Source organism: Cnephaeus nilssonii (genome assembly GCF_951640355.1).
Source record: "Cnephaeus nilssonii genome assembly, chromosome: 4".
Taxonomy (NCBI): Eukaryota; Metazoa; Chordata; class Mammalia; order Chiroptera; family Vespertilionidae; genus Cnephaeus; species Cnephaeus nilssonii.
The window spans coordinates 53980882-53999315 of record NC_137075.1 but is presented as its reverse complement, the minus strand read 5'-3'; the positions used below and the strand labels follow the sequence as shown (position 1 = coordinate 53999315).

Below are 18434 nucleotides of genomic sequence, written 5' to 3'. Positions count from 1 at the left end.
TGGTGGGGATGGGCAAAGGAGCAACACAGCTGGCCCCACCCCAGGCTCCCATCGCCATTTAATTCTTCTTTTCCTTTTTATTTTAAAGCTATAAATCTTTTATTTCTGCTCCCAGAATACGGAAGTATGTAAAATAAAAACATCTTACAATTATATTGGGATTCCATGTAGGATTTGGTTTTAGAAAAAACTGGTTCTGCTTCCAGTTTTATTTTTATTATTTAAGAAATAATAAAAACCTAGTAAAAGTGCTTTTATTAATCCCATTTTCCCCATATTAGTTAATAAAATAAGAACATAAAAACAATAAAGAACATGATTTTAAGTAAGCTGTTTGGGGAGAAAGTTTATTATTTTTAAGACACAGTTAGCTTTCATTTGTTAAGTATTGTCAATTAAAGAAAAAATTATAGTCTTTTTTTTTAATTTCACAAATGATTACTTTGACCTTAGGTTCCTCAAAGAAAGACACAATCAGGTTGCTTTGATCTGGATTCCTCATTACCGCATCTGAAAAGCTTATCATCTAGAAGGTATTTACCTTAAAATTCATTTGTGTATATGAAATAGTATTACACAAAATTCTGACCTTTTACAATAAATAATGTTGGCTCTAAAAATCACAAATTTAACAGAAATCTTATTTTTCAATTGGTTATCATTTTCAATGTGATTTCACACATACAGTTATTAAGGATGAGTTAGGGAGAAATTAATACTACATAAACAAATTTTTAACATTGGTTTTAACATTTAAGTGAGTTTGTATATTTCCAATCATTCACCTCCTCTTTTGCCCTACACTCATTTGCAAAAAAGCCTCAGCATTTGTTCCAAGTTGACATATAATACTGTCATTCTTTAGTCACATAATTTTGCATTTGTATCCTCATTTTTCACTAAAAACAAATACTGATATAGGAGACTGCATTATTATGTATCTCCAGCAGATGCCACTACGTGATATGTTATAAATTCCACTATGAAAACTTCCAGGATGTTATATATATTCTTTATCAAATATCATAACAATGATTATAAAATCTAATCAAGAATGCTAAGCTAGATATTTAACATCTTAAAATTTGGTTAAATTAATTTTTTATTATGGTAGTTTAAGTAAAATTAATCATATTATCTTCATTTAATGCAAAAGTAAATTAGAAAATATTATGGTTAATATGTCCATTTGCTTTTTTTTTTCTTTTTATTAGTCCTCGGCCCTGTTTAAACATTGAAGGCGACCCAGAAATTCATGAAAAACCATTTCTGAGTTCCAGTGCTCCACCTATAACAAGTCTTAGTCTCCTAGGAAATTTTGAGGTAATGTGTTTTTTTTGTTTTGTTTTTTTTGAAACTATTTTAAGAATTGAAGTTTCTTAAGCTAGATCCAGGGTATAATTTATGTAATTTGTTTATGAAAGGGAAATAATAAATGGGTTGTATTTTTCCAAAGCTTGGAAATCACCTTTCTCCCCCCCCCCCCCCCCCCGCCCCGCAACCCCCCCTCCTTTTTTTCCTTTCTCCTCTTCCCTTTCCTTTTCAGGAGAAGTGGATTTGAGAGAATTGTTAGCTGTGACATCTTAGAATTGGGTAGCTTGTAGAGGAGACAGAGGACTTAGATGCAATCAGGTTGGATCGAGGTATCTGTGACTCTAGCTGCAGGATAGACTTGACTCACCTTCTTACCTGGTGCACTTGGCTCTGGGACCCAGGAGGGATGACGGTGAACTGATAGCAACCCCTTCATGACCAATGAGGTTGGCTTTTAAAATCAGATGGTTCTTTGTACTATATTTGCAATTTCTCTGTAAACCTAAATCTGTTCTAAAATATGAAGTTTTTTAAAAAATCAAATGGTTAAAGGTCTCTGGTACATGTGCTGCTTTATTTAGTATGGATATTTCTACTTGGGACCAAGTGTATTATGGATTTAGTTGTCATTAATTAGAAAACCACCTTAAACATGAACCTGTTAATGACATTTTAAAAGTTACTTTAATTGATGAATTTTTATGGGAACATAACTTAAGATTTGTATTTTTAATTTAAATAGCTTATCAGAGTTATGCTTTGATATATTGCTTTATTCAAGATAAGTTTTTAATATTGAGGCTATCTTTCAAAGTTTTAGTAGCAACAACAGAAAATATGTTTTATGGTAAGTTGATCGATCTCTTTTCCATGTCACTGACCAAAGCATCAGTTCAGAGATATTGATCTCACTATTTTTCTTTGTCATCATTTGAAAATTACATAAGGTCATTGTGAGGCTCAGTTCCTTTGCAATCTTTGTACAGTAATCCAAGAACATTTATGAGAGGGAAAAGAGAGTTTTGATATGTGAAAACCTTAAGAAAGAGAAGATGGTTAAAAGGTCAGTACTACACTGTTCTTTTCACACAATTCTATGCAGATAATGCATATATTTTCACGTGACTTAAGTAGAAAAACTGAGAAGTTCTGAAACTGTCCAACTCATAGGTCCTCTTTAATTTATAATGAATTAGGTGCTCTCTCCAATAAATCACTGATGATATATATTTTTTTTCTAGTGCATTTGACTCTCTATGGCAATTTTAAAAAGAGGGAGAGGATAGATGAATTACTGAACTGACACATTGGTCTTGTTTCATGAAACAGGGCAAAGCCTTACCCTGCAAAGTTGTTGAGGGGAATCTGGATGTTTTTATATTATTTGTCAGGCTTCAGGTGGAGTCTAGAAACACATTGACCCAGAATAATACCCAAGTAGAAGACTCTGTATTTATTTCTGAGGCTAGTTTTTTTCCTTGCTACCATTTAGAATGTTCTATCTGATAAGGGGTTGATATCCAAAATATATAAGAACACATACAACTTTATAGCAAAAAATTTTTTTATTAAAGTTTTTACTCTAAAATAAGTATAGCAATTAATAAAATAAAATAAAAAGTTTTTGAGTCCAAAAACCTTGTCTTATCCATTCCACTCATCTGTCCTGTGAATTTCTTCCATCAATTCAGTCCAGCACAATACTGACAACTGTTAGAAATGGGTGTGTTGTTTTTTTCTACACGAGGGAATTCCAGGAATTTCTATCACTATAAAAAAACTTGCGTTTTCTAAAATTTTATATAAATAGATTCATTCAGCATTTACTTTTGGGGGTGGTGGCGGTCAGGGGTTTCTTGTACTGACCATTATTAGTTATCCATATTGTCCTGTGCATCAAGAGTTGATTCCACCGAAACCGGTTTGGTCAGTGGATAGAGCGTCGGCCTGCGGACTGAAAGGGCCCAGGTTTGATTCCGGTCAAGGGCATGTACCTTGGTTGTGAGCACATCCCTGGTAGAGGGTGTGCAGGAGGCAGCTGGTCGATGTTTCTCTCTCATCGATGTTTCTGGCTTTCTATCCCTCTCCCTTCCTCTCTGTAAAAAATCAATAAAATATATATTTAAAAAAAAAAGAGTTTATTCCTTTTTATTGCTATTATATGAGTATAGCACAGTATGCTTATTGGTTCACCTAATTGTAGACATTTGGGCCATTTCCATTTTTCGGTTATTACAAATAAAGCTGCTGTGAATATTCATATTTTTGTGCTAACATAAATTTTCATTTTGCTTGGGTAACTACCTAGGAATGGAATGTCTGGATAGTATGGTAGGTGTATGTTTAACTTTTAAAGAAACTGACAAACTGTTTTCCAAAGTAGCTATACCATTTTTAATTCCCACCAGCAATGTATGACAATTCTAGTTCCTCCACATCCATGCCAATGTTTGCAATGGTCAGGTATTTTTTGTTATTGTTGTTTTTTAAACATCCAAGGCTGTGTTTAAATGAGTTTCCTTAAGGCCAAACTGTATTTTCTACATTTGCGTTCCATGAAATTTTCTTATATCCTTTTACTTTATTTTTCAATTACAGTTCACATTCAATATTATTCTGTCTTAGTTGTAGGTGTATAGCATAGTGCTTAGACAGTCACATTCTTTACAAAGTGTTCCTCCCAATATTTCCAGTTCCCACCTGACACCATACATGGTTATTACAATACTAGAGGCCCGGTGCACAAAATTTGTGCACGGGGGTGTGTGTCCCTCAGTCCAGCCTGCACCCTCTCCAATATGGGACCCCTTGAGGGATATCTGACTGCCCGTTTAGGCCCGGTCGCCCCCAACTTTCCTCCTCTGCTGGCCTGGTCACCCCTAACTGCCCTCCCCTGCAGACCTGGTCACCCCTAACTGCTCTCCCCTGCAGGCCTGGGTCCCCCCCAAGTGCCCTTCCCTGCAGGCCTGGTCGCCCCAATTTCCCTCCTCTGCCAGCCTGGTCACCCCTAACTGCCCTCCCCTACAGACTTGATCGCCCACAACTGCCCTCCCTTGCAGGCCTGGTCCCTCCCAGCTGCCCTCCTTTGCTGGCCATCTTGTGTCCACATGGGGGCAGGATCTTTGACCACATAGGGGCAGCCATCTTGTGTGTTGGAGTGATGGTCAATTTGCATATTACTCTTTTCTTAGATAGGATTATTGACTACATTACCTATGCTGTATATTACCTGCCCATGACTCTTTTGTAACTACCCATTTGTACTTCTAATCCCTTCACCTTTTCCATCCATCCCCCAACTTCCCTCTCCTCTGGCAACTATCAGTCTGTTCTCTGTATCTATGAGTCTATTATTTTGTTTGTTCATTAATTTTATTCTTTAGATTCCACATGTAAGTGAAATCATATGGTATTTCAATGGTCAGTCTTTCTATTTTAGCCATTCTAGTGTGTGTGTAGTGCTTTTGTACTGTAGGTTTTGTTGTGTTTAGAGAGAGAGGGAAGGAGAGAGGGGTGCTCTGTGAGGATTAACAAAATTTCTGATATCATTCCTACTCTGGTAGAATTTTTGTTTATTTGTTTATTTACAGAAATAAGAATAACATATTAAACTAATGGTGAAATTCAAGGATAGTTCAGCATGGGTTGGAATAGTGAGAGGAGGCAAACTTGATAGGATGGTAGAAGATCGATGAGAGGGGTTAATTTCAGGTCAGATGAACATTAGAAATGAGGGCATGGCAACGGTAGCAACCACTTTTCCAGTGCCAGAAGGCATAGTAATGTATTTCTTTAAATAGAAGACAAAATGAATGTGTTGTGTTAACTTTTAAAATTTATATCTTAAGAATTATTTTGTCTTCTAGGAATCTGTCTTGAACTATCGCTTAGATCCTCTCGGCATTGTTGACGGTTTTACGGCCGAGGTAGGGGCCAGTGGTGTTTTCTGCCCCACACATTTGCTGCTTCCGGTAGAAGTGTCATTCTACAGTGTCTCCGATGACAATGCTCCCTCTCCTTACATGGCAAGTATTTTTTAAATTGCCTTTTTCTGCTAAAATTTACCAACTTAATGGCAGATGTCTTTAAGTTTAAAGAGATTGAAGACTGCTTTGGTGCAACGGTTGAAAATATAGAGTATTTCCTAAGAGAAAATTGAAGGCTGAATAGAGACTAATTAATATACCAACCAACATGTTACCTCACAACTTCTTTCTGAGCTAGCTCCAGTAATAGCTATCTTCTTTTGCATTTGACAGTGGTGCTGACATTTTACTTGTTTCTATGTGCTTTGAAAAAAAAAGATAAAAATTTGATTAGTGACACTATCATTCCATGTCTTGCTGAGTTCACACAAACTCTCAAGTGCTTACCGTGCACACTGCTCCCACAAGGGTTGCCTTCACACGTGATCCTCATCTCAGTACAGTTTAGGGAAAGGCATGGTAACCTAAGGCTTCTGCAAGGCCCTTTTACCCACTTGGTCCTGTTTGGCTTGTCTTTGGACCATTTTATTCTAATCCTAAGTCCTTTAGAATATTAGTTATTCTGACTGAGTGCTAATGTTTTACTGGAGAGTAAGATAGCGAAGGGGAATTAGAGCAGAGTGTTGAGCCTTCCAGTCCTGTGATTTCATTTTTTTCCATGTTTTATCCCAGTGGGTTGAGCATAAACTAAGCCTTCAACTGCAGAAATGATACCAAATCCTGGAGTATGATTAGTATCAGCCCTTTCCCAAAACACAGAGAGCGAGAAGCAATGCAAGTCCATACAAGTTTACAGAGATGATGTCACATATGGAGTCAGAGCTGGTTTTCAGTTCGGTCTTCCTTTGAGAAATAGATATTGCCATAGGCATAGAAATATACAGCTCTGGTCTTGCCCCTCAAATGTCCTCGCTACCACCTGGCTCAATTGCTTCCTCTCCCCCATCTTTTAGATTTTCAAGGACATTAATAACAGTGTCTTTTGTTATTAATAAAAGTTGTGAAAAGGGAATTCTACATAATCAAGAAATAACAGAGGAGGGAAGTTTTACTTTTTTTTTTAGGAACCTAAATATAGCCTACTCACTTGGCTCAATGAAGCCTTATTCCATTCTAAGGGTGAAAATTTTAGTCAAGATCCTGATCCACGTTTCTGCCCATTTATTCAGTTTTCTTTTTCCAATAATGTTTACACTTGTGGATCATAACCATAATGATGCACATCATTGGTTATTATGAAAAACGAGGCCCACTCCTTGACACACCTACCTGTTGTCCCATAAGCCACCTTTTAGTCATTTACTATGGAAACAGGTATCCACTTTTCCAGTATAATTTTGAAGAAATTAACTCGTAATTTGGGATAATTAATATAATGGAAAGTACCATTGAGATAAGGGTAAAAGTGCATCATACTGGAATGCTTACAATATTATAATATAATTGTGACAATGTCCATTTTGCTTTACCAGGACATCAAGAAGTCTCTTAGGTTTAGCATATTCTACTGACACATAGTGACAGAGAATTAAAAGATAAGGTCTAAAATACTGTAATCTGTCATTGGGGCACAAAGTCCTGATAACCATTAGGATGGCTGAGAAATAAGATAAAAGAGTGAATTGGCTAAAAATTGGCTCAAATAAATATATTTGAGTGAAATTCATGAACAAGAGGTCATTTGAGCTATGCTTTAAAAAAGCAAAACAGCATTAATCCTTGACCTTGGTTGACATCTAAAAAATGAAGGATTAAGAGATAAAGGATTAAGAGATTTCTGTCTTTAAAAAGTATACACAGGGAGGCTGGGGGACGGTCAAATGGGAAAAAAAGGAGACATATGTACTACTATTTGTAATACTTTAAACAGTAAAAATAATAATAAGAAGAAGTACACACAAATGATTACAGATTTTGAGAGTTTAAATCAGGTTATTGAGTTAGTCTAAAAGAATTCTGATTTACTTTTTTCTGATAATATTCTTCAGTAAACTTTTCATTGTGTAATTTTTTTGTCAGATTACTCATTAGAAATGGGTTCCCTTTGTAGCAAATGATGCAGTCCAAATCTTAGACCTCAGATCTTTCCTACTGTAAATTAATAAAACTAATCTTTTTCTTCAGGGAATTGGTAATTCCATCTGTTTTCAAAGTACTGATTATGTTTTGATAAGATAATACATATAACAGATCAGCAGAGCTGAGACACAAAACTCCTTTTTGTTACTCTAATAATAACCTTGGGCCTCACATTACAAATTACACAAATGACTCACAAAGATAAATGTTTGGCCCAGAAATTTATGCCTTTATGGTATAGAAGTGGTACTGGACTTTTCATTAAATAATTCCTTAAAAATTAACTCAAAGCTATGTAATATCTCTCTCCAATTGGGTGTCAGTGGTAAAAACGTTCTTCGAGTGTTGTATAATATGACAACTCTTCACAGTTTAGAAACTGTTGCTTGGTGGAACCAAGCAGAAAGGTCTAGAGCAGGTGTGCCAGTACCAAATTCATGTTATAACTTGTATTATCATCATATTAACAGGGTCATATGTTATTTTCTCCTATTTTTAAGTAACCAAATTAAGATAAACTTCTTTCTGTTTTACTTAGATTTGTATATTTTCTATTCGACAATAATTTGAGAATAAATTTTTGTATAAGATTTGACCCAGTTCATTTATCTTAACCTTTCTATTCCATCCTAAAATGCCAGAAGTACAGCAACTTTTTCTACATAGAAATATTGAATGCTAACCAATTAAAATAAATAATTATAATAATAGAATTCCAAATAATTTCTCCATTTCTTTCTAATTCCTAATTTGCCAATGCCATGCTGGCTTAGAAATTGTAAAGTGTTATCCTGGCCAGTGTGGCTCAGTTGGTTGGGCATCATCCCATGCACTAAAAGGTTGCCATTCAATTCCCAGTCAGGGCACAGGCCCTGGTTGTGGCTGGATCTCTGGTGGGGGGAGTGCAGAATGGAAGCCTATCAATGTTTCTCTCTCTCCTCCTCTGCCTCTGCCTGAAAAAAATCACTAAAAAATCTTTTTAAAAAAGAAAAGAAATTGTAAAGTGTTGCTTTAAACCTGAAGTGTGTTTTTTTAAAATTCTGTATTCTTGACATGCTTCTCCCTCCCGGAAGCATGCCTGTGCCTTTCGCTTCCCTCCGTTCTTTCCTCTTGGCTTGTATCTCCTAAACTCTTAAGGGTTCCTACAAGACTTGCAACCAGGGGAGCAATGGGCAATGGCTGCTCGTCTTGGGCTGAACCTGTCTCCAAGGTCCTCTTTGTTGCTTCTATTCTAAGCCCTTCCTTGTTTCACTGTCCCCCAGTTTTAATCAACTTACTCTCAAAATGAAAAAATAATCTATATTATTTCTTTATAAATTAATCTTGTTACTGTTATCATGTTCTGAAACTATTATAATTGTATTAAAGGAAATAAATACAGGCTTGATAGTAGTTTTTGAGTTACCAGTTTTCCTTTACTTATTTAAGGTAGGGTGGCACGGAAGAACAGTAATGTATTACCTGTAGCAATGTGATTATAAAGGTGGCTAGTATTTATATATTTTTTACTGTTTTCCCCTGGAACTAGGAAGAAGCTGCTATAGCATTTTTCATACAGAGCAGATTGTAAGAGAGAACATGTTTAAAGCTTCATTGCTGTTTTGGTTAGGGATACAGTTTGTTGATACTCTTGTTTTCATTTTCAGATAGCCATATGATAAATCACATTTGTCAAGAACCACGTTTCTTCTCAGTGCCCATTTTCATGAACATTTCCCAATATTAACATGTTAACAGTCTGATGTCAAATGCTGTTCACTTGGAGTTGTGATATTTCCATATTGGAGTCTGTTTTTTCCTTTTACCTTTGTCCACTCCTTTTTACTCTCCCTACCCCACCTTGGCCTGTCTTTCAAACACATGGATGTTGCCTGATGGGACAGTCCTGTTTTATATTTAGTTTTACATAAGGTTGGCGTGTTTTGGCGTGCACAACATAAAATGATAGGATATAAAATGGAGAGTATGCAATTATTCTACTTAACTACTCAAAAGAAAACTGTTATTCCAGTTAAAACAAATGAATGAGCATTCTTCTCAACGCCATCTGAGAATTAAGTATCAGAATCACTGCCTGTCATTTGGTTATCCTGGTTATCTGGACATTTTTACACATTCAATCAGAGCTTCCCATGTATTAATTTGTACTCCTTTCCCATTTGAGGACTGCTGCAATAATTAGAACATCCTTCTCAGGAAACTTTATTATATAGCACAGCGGTTCTTTTCATACATGAATGTGTGCATAATATCATCTGAGAAATCTGGTTAAAATGCAGAGTTGATTTGGTAGGTCTGGGGAGAAGCCAGTAATTCTGCATTTCTAACAAGTTCACAGGTGATAATGATGATGCTGGTCTGTCTCTAATCCATATGACTAAAGAACTGAGTGCATTTTTGGCCAATACTTAGATCCTTCCATATTCCTGACTTTTTATATGTCCAAAGATCAATAAATTTTGCTTATTTCCCTCCTCCCACATGATACAAGGGAATAATCCTATATCCCCTCCATTTATCATTTTTAGTTAAGGAACTCTTGCTTTTATATCTGATATCCTAATAGGAATGTCAAACAGTATGGTGTTATATATTTGTTATTTACTTGGTATATTTGTTATCCTATATAATAAAAGGGTAATATGCAAATTGACCCTAATGGCAGAACAACCGCTGGACCAGTCACTATGAGGCACACTGACCACCTCTCAGTCCCTTTTCCCTGATGGCAAATGGGGATCCGGGGTTGGGTGGCGGGGGACATGGGCAGCACCAGGCCAAGGCCCCTGCCCCACCAGTCACCCCACACACAGAGGGTGGGGGCGGGGCTAGAGATTGGGCAGGAACAGCCGACCTCCGGTCCCTTTCCCCAGCCATCAGGCACTGATCACCCGATGGAGATCAGGGAATTGAAGGTAGGCAGCGGGGGGTGGGGCTGGCTGTGGGAAACCGGGGAAGATGGCCCTGATCACAGGCCAGGCCTAGGGACAGTACCTGCGCATGAATTTTGTGCACCGGGCCTCTAGTTTATTATATATTTGATGTTATATATTATTTGTTTCAACATCTCCAAGAAGAGCAGTAAATTGTTTTCATACTAGTGGGACTCTCACTATTTTATACTATAAAATTATCTGTTAATGCAATGTGAATATTTTTCCCATACAAATAGAATACTGAAATTTTTGTAATTACATTATTTGTTATTATTTTAGTCTTTTGTATACATATGCATCAGTTTGTACTCAATTTGTCTTCTTTTATTTCAAGGGTGTGATTACTTTAGAGTCCCTTGGTAAAAGGGGTTATCGAGTACCTCCTTCAGGAACAATACAAGTGGTATGTGTTTTATAGCCTACAATTGCAATAATCATTCTCTCACATACATATAGAACTTAGCCCTTTCTCCTGCTACTGCTGCTGCAACGACTTTGGTAAGTAACAGTGGGCTGCAGCTTTGTTTGGAGTTTCCCTGCTCTGCCCCAGGAATGAACATTTGGGGACCTCCATAAAAGGAAAGCATTAATAAGCTAATCAAGGTGAATGCATTAAAAAAATAGTATACGACAGTTCACATGACTTAAATAGGGCTATTTTAATATAATCAGAACCTAGCATTACCAGTGCCTTCTATTTAAAATAGTAAGCCAGATTGAGATCAACCTATTCAAAAGAAGACCCCAAATATTAGACCCCAGGAAAACTTAGGGAACAAAATTACATATCCCTAGGGTAATAATTTCTACATTGATCTAATGAGAATGTAGTCCGACAGATGCTGGGGCAGAGAGGACATGTTTCCTTTCAGTCTAGGTGTTGATCTAGTTTGGGTCCAGGAGAACTGTTCCGGCCCAGAGCAGTCCTTCCACATCCTTGGTCTGAGGTTCTCGTAAGAGTAATTAGGTAATTAGATGTCAAGGCCACCCTGCCACTGAGTTCATCTTCAAGTCAGACCCATAATCATCTTGAAAGCCCAGAAATTTATTTATTACAGAGTTGGCCGTTGCAGACTAAAAAGAGTCTCTTAGATATTTGTCAATTATACCTCAATAAAGCTGAAATTTAAAAAAAAAAGAGTCTAGTGAGTTCCTCACATTTAGGATCTGGTGTAATTCAACAAGCCTTTTTATGACCTTTGGCTTCGGTGGGATCGGTGCTCACCAGACCACTTTTACTCATCACCCTTGTCCCACTACAGCCAAGGAGTCTATACCTTTGTTTTATTCCATATCGCACAGGAATGAAACAGGACTATGCAATATGTATGTGTGTGTGTATATTGCAATATACACATCGAGGAAGAATTGCTGCATATTAAAGTAAAATATTTATGTTGAATGCAAATCTTTAAAAGAATGATATTCTGTTCTCTTGCCTCTGGCTGTGTAGAGCATATGCAAGTGTGAGTCACTGGAAAGCTAGCTGTCAGTTGTCATAATAATGAGGCATAAACACAAAGGCAGCACAGTCGCCTCTTGTTTGAGGACTGCCAACTTTAATGGTTAATTTTAAATACGAAATTTAGGTATATCTTTAATTTCTTACATAGTTTGATCATCTATAAACATGGTTTGAAGTCCTGGCTTGCTAGTTGTGTAGTTTGTTGAATGTATTAGCCTTAATCTTAAGACTCACTAAATTTTTAAAAATTGGATCATAATATTGATATATTTCTCATTTTGATTCAGTGAGTGATGTCCAGTGCCACGGATGAGCTTCAGAAAGCATGGGCACCAAGTTACCTATTGATGTGTTGGTAATTTGGTTAAAGTCAGATCAGCAGCTTGGGATTTTGTTTATAAATCAGTATTTTTAAAAATAATATTCCTTTGATTATTCATAGTTAAGTGTCAATTGAATTTAATTCAGTCTTCACCAACGATACATATTTTGGTCTATTTATGATATTGATGATTTTAAAAAGTGTTACTGCAGTTTTTTAAATGAACCTAACTATGAGAACATGAAGTTTTATTTAGCTTACTTGGTAACTAATAATAATGAACTTTATTCTCTAAATTTGGAAGCATTTCAAATAAGAAAAAGTCTCTTTTTTGAGAACTATTTTAAATTTTAGAATAACTATATGTATTTAAAACACCAAAATGTCTACCTTTATCAAGCTTTTATTTAAAAAATATTCTATTTACTCACTATGAAAATAGGAGGAAAATTAAAATTGTATTTTGAGAAATTTACAGTTGGTACACTGTAATGAAACTAATGTTTGAAATAAATGAACTGGATTGTTTTAATCCATTGAGGGTATATTTTGCATAATCTAGTGGAGTATTTTATTAAAATATGAACAAGGAGTAAAAGTTATGTATTGTCTATTATTAATATAAAATTTGTGACTAAAATTTTTTATTTGTTTTAGTATTTTACATTATTGTTAAATAAAAAATATAAATTGAACCATTTTTTTAAAAAATTGAATATCAGTTCACAAACTTCTGCAATTTCATTAGCTTTAGTCCCCAAAACTGAATTATATTCACTGGCATTAATTTATTATTTAAAATCTGTTTTATTATTCGCATAGCCATTTTGAGTCAAATCAACAAATCACCATTTTTAAAAAAGAATTTCTACGTTGTTTCTTCAGACCTTATTTAATCCCAATAAGACTGTGGTGAAGATGTTTGTTGTGATATATGACTTACGAGATATGCCAGCCAATCATCAGACATTCCTACGACAAAGGACTTTTTCTGTACCGGTTAAACAAGAAATGAAGAGAAGTGTTAATAAAGAGAACATCCGACATACAGAAGAACGGTTATTACGCTACCTCATACATCTGAGGTAATATTTAAAATGAAAATAAAAATGTTACTTTAGAAGAACAACTCTGAAATTTTTAGTTTATCTTAAAAACTGTCACTCTAATTAGACCAGTGCCCCTTGGGATTTGCTTAACTTGGAAACTTTGATGATATGCCAGGATGCAGAAAACACATGGCACATCTTCCTGCGTTCATTATTACTTCCTGAATTGGGGGAGTTTTCATTTCATTTTTATTGATTTCAGAGAGGAATGGAGAGGGAGAAAGAGAGAGAGAGAAACATCAATGATGAGAGAGAATCATCGATCAGCTGCCTCCTGCACAGCCCACACTAGGGACTGAGCCCACAACCCAGGCATGTGCCCCTGACCAGAATTGAACCTGGGACCCTTCAGTCCCCAGGCTGACACTTTATCCACTGAGCCAAACTGGCTAGGGCTGCAAAATATTTTATATTAAAACAAATGCTGATAAATCTGGGGCAGTGAGACATATTTTCTAAACCAATGTTGTCCAGTCCTATATAATAAAAGCCTAATATGCTAAGTGTCCAACCGTTCGACCCTTCAGCCGGTGGCTATGACATGCACTGACCACCAGGGGGCAGATGCTCCGACTGGTAGGTTAGCTTACTGCTGAGGTCTGGCTGATCGGAACTGGGCGAGACTGGCCGGACACGCCCTAGTGCCCTCCCACGGTCCCTCCCTAGCCCAATCATGCACCAGTGGGGTCCCTTGGCCTGGCCTGTGCCCTCTCGCAATCCAGGACCCCTTGGGGTATGTAAAGAGCCGGTTTTGGCCCAGTCCCCACAGGCCAGGCCGAGGGACCCCACCGGTGCACAAATCTGTGCACTGGGCCTCTAGTAGAATTATAATATGAGCCATATATGTAGTTATATATTTTTTAGTAGCTACATTAAAATATTTAAGAAAAAGGCCCTAACTGGTTTGGCTCAGTGGATAGAGCATCAGCCTGTGGATTCAAGGGTCCCAGGTTCGATTCCGATCAAGGGCATGTACCTTGGTTGCGGGCACATCCCCAGTGAGGGGTGTGCAGGAGGCAGCTGATTGATGTTTCTCATCGATGTTTCTAACTCTCTATCCCTCTCCCTTCCTCTCTGTAAAAAATCAACAAAATATATTTTTTTAAAAATTTTAAGAAAAAGGAAAGATAAATGTTCTTCATTTAACCCAACATATCCAAATGTTATAATCTATTTTATTATTGGCATAACCATTTTGAGTCAAATCAACAAGTCACCATTTTTAAAAAATAATTTTTACATTGTTTTCTCAGACCTTATTTAATCCCAGTAAGACTGTGGTGAAGATGTAATCAGTATAAGTATTATGAATGAGATATTTTATATTTTCTACTAGAGGCCTGGTGCATGAAATTTGTGCACTGAGGGGAGGTCCCTCAGCCTGGCCTGTGCCCTCTCACAGTCTGGGAGTCTGGCAATCGATCACCCCAAAGAGGTAGGCCCTGCCCACCCAGCCGGGGCTTCATGATGGATCACCCCAAAGAGGTAGGCCCTGCCCACCCACTGCAGCCTGCCAGTTGGTGGCTTGGGCCTCCCTCTTTAGGGCAATCGATAATTGATCGATCGCCCTGCTGGCTGGTGGCCTGGGCCTCTGCAGGGCGATCATGGGGCGATGGCCAGGCCCCCAACCAATCGCATCACACCCGCCTTGGCTGGCCTGGCGCCAGTGGGTGTCATAGCGTGGTCATCCGGATGGTCATTCCGCTGTTCAGCCGTTTGGTCGATTTGCATATTATGCTTTTATTATTATAGATTATTTATTATTATAAATATAAATAATACTGAAATATTTACATTCTTCATTATTTATACTGAATACTTAAAATCAAGTATGTATTTAACGCTAACAGCACAATTCAATTTACACTAGCCATATTTCAAGTGTTCAGTTAGCCACATGCGGCTAGTGGCTGTTGTATTAAACAGGGTAGTTCTTACCATATTCATTCATACCATGAATATGTCTTAGGCATGCTTTTAGGCACTGGAAACAGTTGTGACAAATCTCTGTTCTCATTGAACTTACATTCTAGTGATTCCATTAGAAATATATTTTCCTCTCACAGCTGTAGGTTGTGAGAAAGTACTGTTTGCCCTTGAGGTCCAGGTTGCCAGCATCCTAGAGTAAGGCTTTCAGACCTGAAATCCTAGTATAGCTCTCAGGATTAATGAGCAAGTCTATTGGTTAAGAGAGAGCTCAATAGCCTTTTGCCTGTAACTTTATTCCTGTTATTTTTCTGATGCCATTCATAGCAAGTCCTCAATCATATCAGTGACAGTAATTCATCTTAGTTTAACTTTTTATTCCAAGAGCCCTATTCATCAGGAGAAGGCATCTTTCATCCAGGGCCCAGGCAGAGAACCTCTTTAATCTGTTACTGATGGTGACCACTCACTGTCTTTCTATAATTTGCCTTTAGTGAGCTAGTGTGAATAAGGAGTCGGCTGTACACTTAAGTCCCACACTTGAAAATGTCTGTTAAGTCAATTGGTCGCGCACGCACGCCGCTCCTTCTTCCCACCTCCCCCCCCCCTCCGCCCCGCCTCCCCCAGCACTGCTTAATTGGTACTCTTATCTTGGGGTCTTCTGCCTGGTGTTCCGCAATCTAAGGAGATGTTAAACCAGCACAATGTGTTTAAACCCAACCTGACACACCCTGACATGAGCTTCATGGAAATGTTGTGCAAATTGTGGGAATGAAAAACATACCAGAACAGACTTGAAAGACTTTTAAAAAGAGAAATGGTATAAAATAGCAGACCATAAGAATAGCTCCCAGCCCGATCTAGGGAAAGAGTCAACTCTCTTTCAACTTCCATTTGAGACCGTTTCTCTTGAAGTGCTAACAACCGTACCAACATTTACTAAAGTAAAATTCAACTACCCCAGCCTTTATAATCCCTACATGATGATTAGATACTTTCAATGCTGTAAAGAAACCTCTCTGCAAAGTGTGGCATAGTTCCCAAAGCTCACCATGTTCTCCTTCAGATTGAGATAATGAAAACCTTCACAGAAAGGAAAAGAATAAGACGGTCAAAGAGATCTGCTTTAATATATACGGCAGACCGCCAGATTATGCTGCTAATTTAGGAATAAAACCACAAATCCAGAGAGTATCTCTGCTATTCAAAGGGAAAACCAGAGAAGTTAGCACTAAAAGCTGTGTTTGACTATCTGCCAGATAAGTTTATATGATTAAAGATTCTAGTGCCCTGTGTTATGCTATAAATATTCATTAGCAAGGGGTAGAAACTGTTCCGTATGCAGTTTTGGTAACCATTTTCATTTCACTGATAACTTTTTAAATGATTTTTAATGATTAGGTTTTATGTAGGTAGCCACTACTAATGGTAGCAGTCCTTTCTCACCCTATGATTGTCCTCAAAACTTGATTATTTTATCTGGAGACGTTTTAAGTACGGAATCAGTGTTAATGTACTCAAAATTGTGGGAGGACAAGCTGTGTGAAATGGATCAGTCTGTGTGGCTAGAAGATGCCCGAGCTGCAAAGCCCAAACGTAGTATAATTAGCTGATGTGAACTGAAACTTGCCACTGTAGGAGAGAAAGGTGCATGGGATGTGGTGTCAGGACTGAAAGGTAGGAGTAAATGTGCCAGATTCACAGGAGGAGGCATCTCTGGCATTGTACGAGGGAAAGGGGAGTGTGAAGTGTTTAGGGAATATTAAGAGAGAGGCACTGAAATAGCAGCACAGGCTTTGGCAATATAAGACAAAATATCTTGTTAAAAAGTTACTATTGATATCATGGCAAGACTAATTCTTCTTACCTTTACAATTTTATTATTCAGGATTTTTTCTACGTTTTATTTTGCTTTAAAGACTCATTTCCTAAATGATGCACCCTTTTGTTTGTTTGTTTTTTTAGGTTCCAGAGTTCTAAATCTGGAAAGATCTACCTCCATAGAGATGTCCGGCTCCTGTTCTCTAGAAAGTCAATGGAAGTTGATAGCGGTGCTGCATATGAACTCAAATCTTACACTGAATCGCCAACAAACCCTCAGTTTTCACCAAGATGTTGATAAGGAGTGACAGATGTTAAAGGATTCGCTCAGTACCCGAGTTTGAAAGTAAAAATTAGCGTAGAACGGAGTGTACCAAATTAGCAACCAGGAGAGTGGATCCTCTCCTGTTATCCTGGACCAGTTTTCATTAAAGGATTCCTGGAATGAGATCCACATATTCCAAGTAGACTGGAAACACTCATGTCCTAAGCCTTTTTGTACTGTTGAAACCACTTCATGGGACATGTTGCAATAGCAAAACCCCTGTTAGATTAGTGTTTACACATTTTACTTCTCAGTTATTTAATATTTAATGTTTTCCTTAATACTCAAGTGATGTTTGTCTCTAGTGTTCTAATGTAGCACAAATCCTATGTAAAATCATACTATGTATTTTTGACGTTAATGTTGAAATCTAAAATATATGCACAAGTCTTTAATTTTGTGTGATGTGTTTTAAGTATTATTCATTTAAGTTACTGAAAATGAGAATGAAATGTTGAGCTTCTTTAAGATTAATGCACTATGCAAGCATGTGTAGTTTTTATATCCCCCAAGATCCCTTTTTAAAACACCCCTTCCATGTTGCTGTCTCACACGGTAGTCCTTAAACATTCTGTATTGGCAGTGCAATGCGGACTAAGCTGCTGCACATTCCCCTTGCAAGTTCAGATTATCATGCCCATTCATATTCCTCCTAGAATCCCTGATCCTCAAAACAGTTCTATTTTTCCTTAATCACTACTACAGAGGCTTTACATTAAATTGCTGCCCCATGCTAGATAACTTTTGCAAATGGTTAAAAGAATATGTACTTTGAAAACAAATTAGTATTTATATTGTAAATATATGTAAAAAACAAAGAACCGTGTATTTGGCTTTTATTTTTAGATGAGAATATATGTGATTGAGTGCATTTCTGATAGCTATCAGACCCTTTCCATTCTAACTTTACAGCTGACAAGAGGAGAGGGGGAGATGTCTTAAGCCTTGTCCCAACTTACTTTCTTATTCAGGGACACAATGAAAGGCATTTGGCAACTGGGAAAACCACCGAGCAAGGGAATTTGAGTGCATCACAAGCCTTATCTCCATTCCCCTTAGAAAGAAGAGTGGTCTTTACTTTATTTTATTTTAAATATATTTGTATTGATTTCAGAGAGGAAGGGAGAGGTAGATAGAAACACCAATGATGA

General features: G+C 37.2%; 1 protein-coding gene across 6 annotated transcripts in view; it reads left to right on the top strand.

The window, feature by feature from the left end:
* The window catches only part of ATOSA (atos homolog A), a 79851-nt gene extending 61788 nt beyond the window's left edge, over positions 1-18063 (top strand). For 5 of the 6 annotated variants that reach the window (XM_079769448.1, XM_079769449.1, XM_079769446.1 and 2 more), the window contains exons 8-13: positions 454-533; positions 1215-1323; positions 5181-5339; positions 10650-10718; positions 12988-13187; positions 17103-18063. In XM_079769448.1, coding sequence (XP_079625574.1) covers positions 454-533; positions 1215-1323; positions 5181-5339; positions 10650-10718; positions 12988-13187; positions 17103-17256 — 771 coding nt within the window. In that variant the 3' untranslated portion in view covers positions 17257-18063. Of the gene's footprint in view, positions 1-453; positions 534-1214; positions 1324-5180; positions 5340-10649; positions 10814-12987; positions 13188-17102 lie in introns of those variants that run through there. The other variant, XR_013813444.1, reaches the window with a different exon arrangement.
* The last annotated feature ends 371 nt before the right edge of the window (positions 18064-18434 follow it).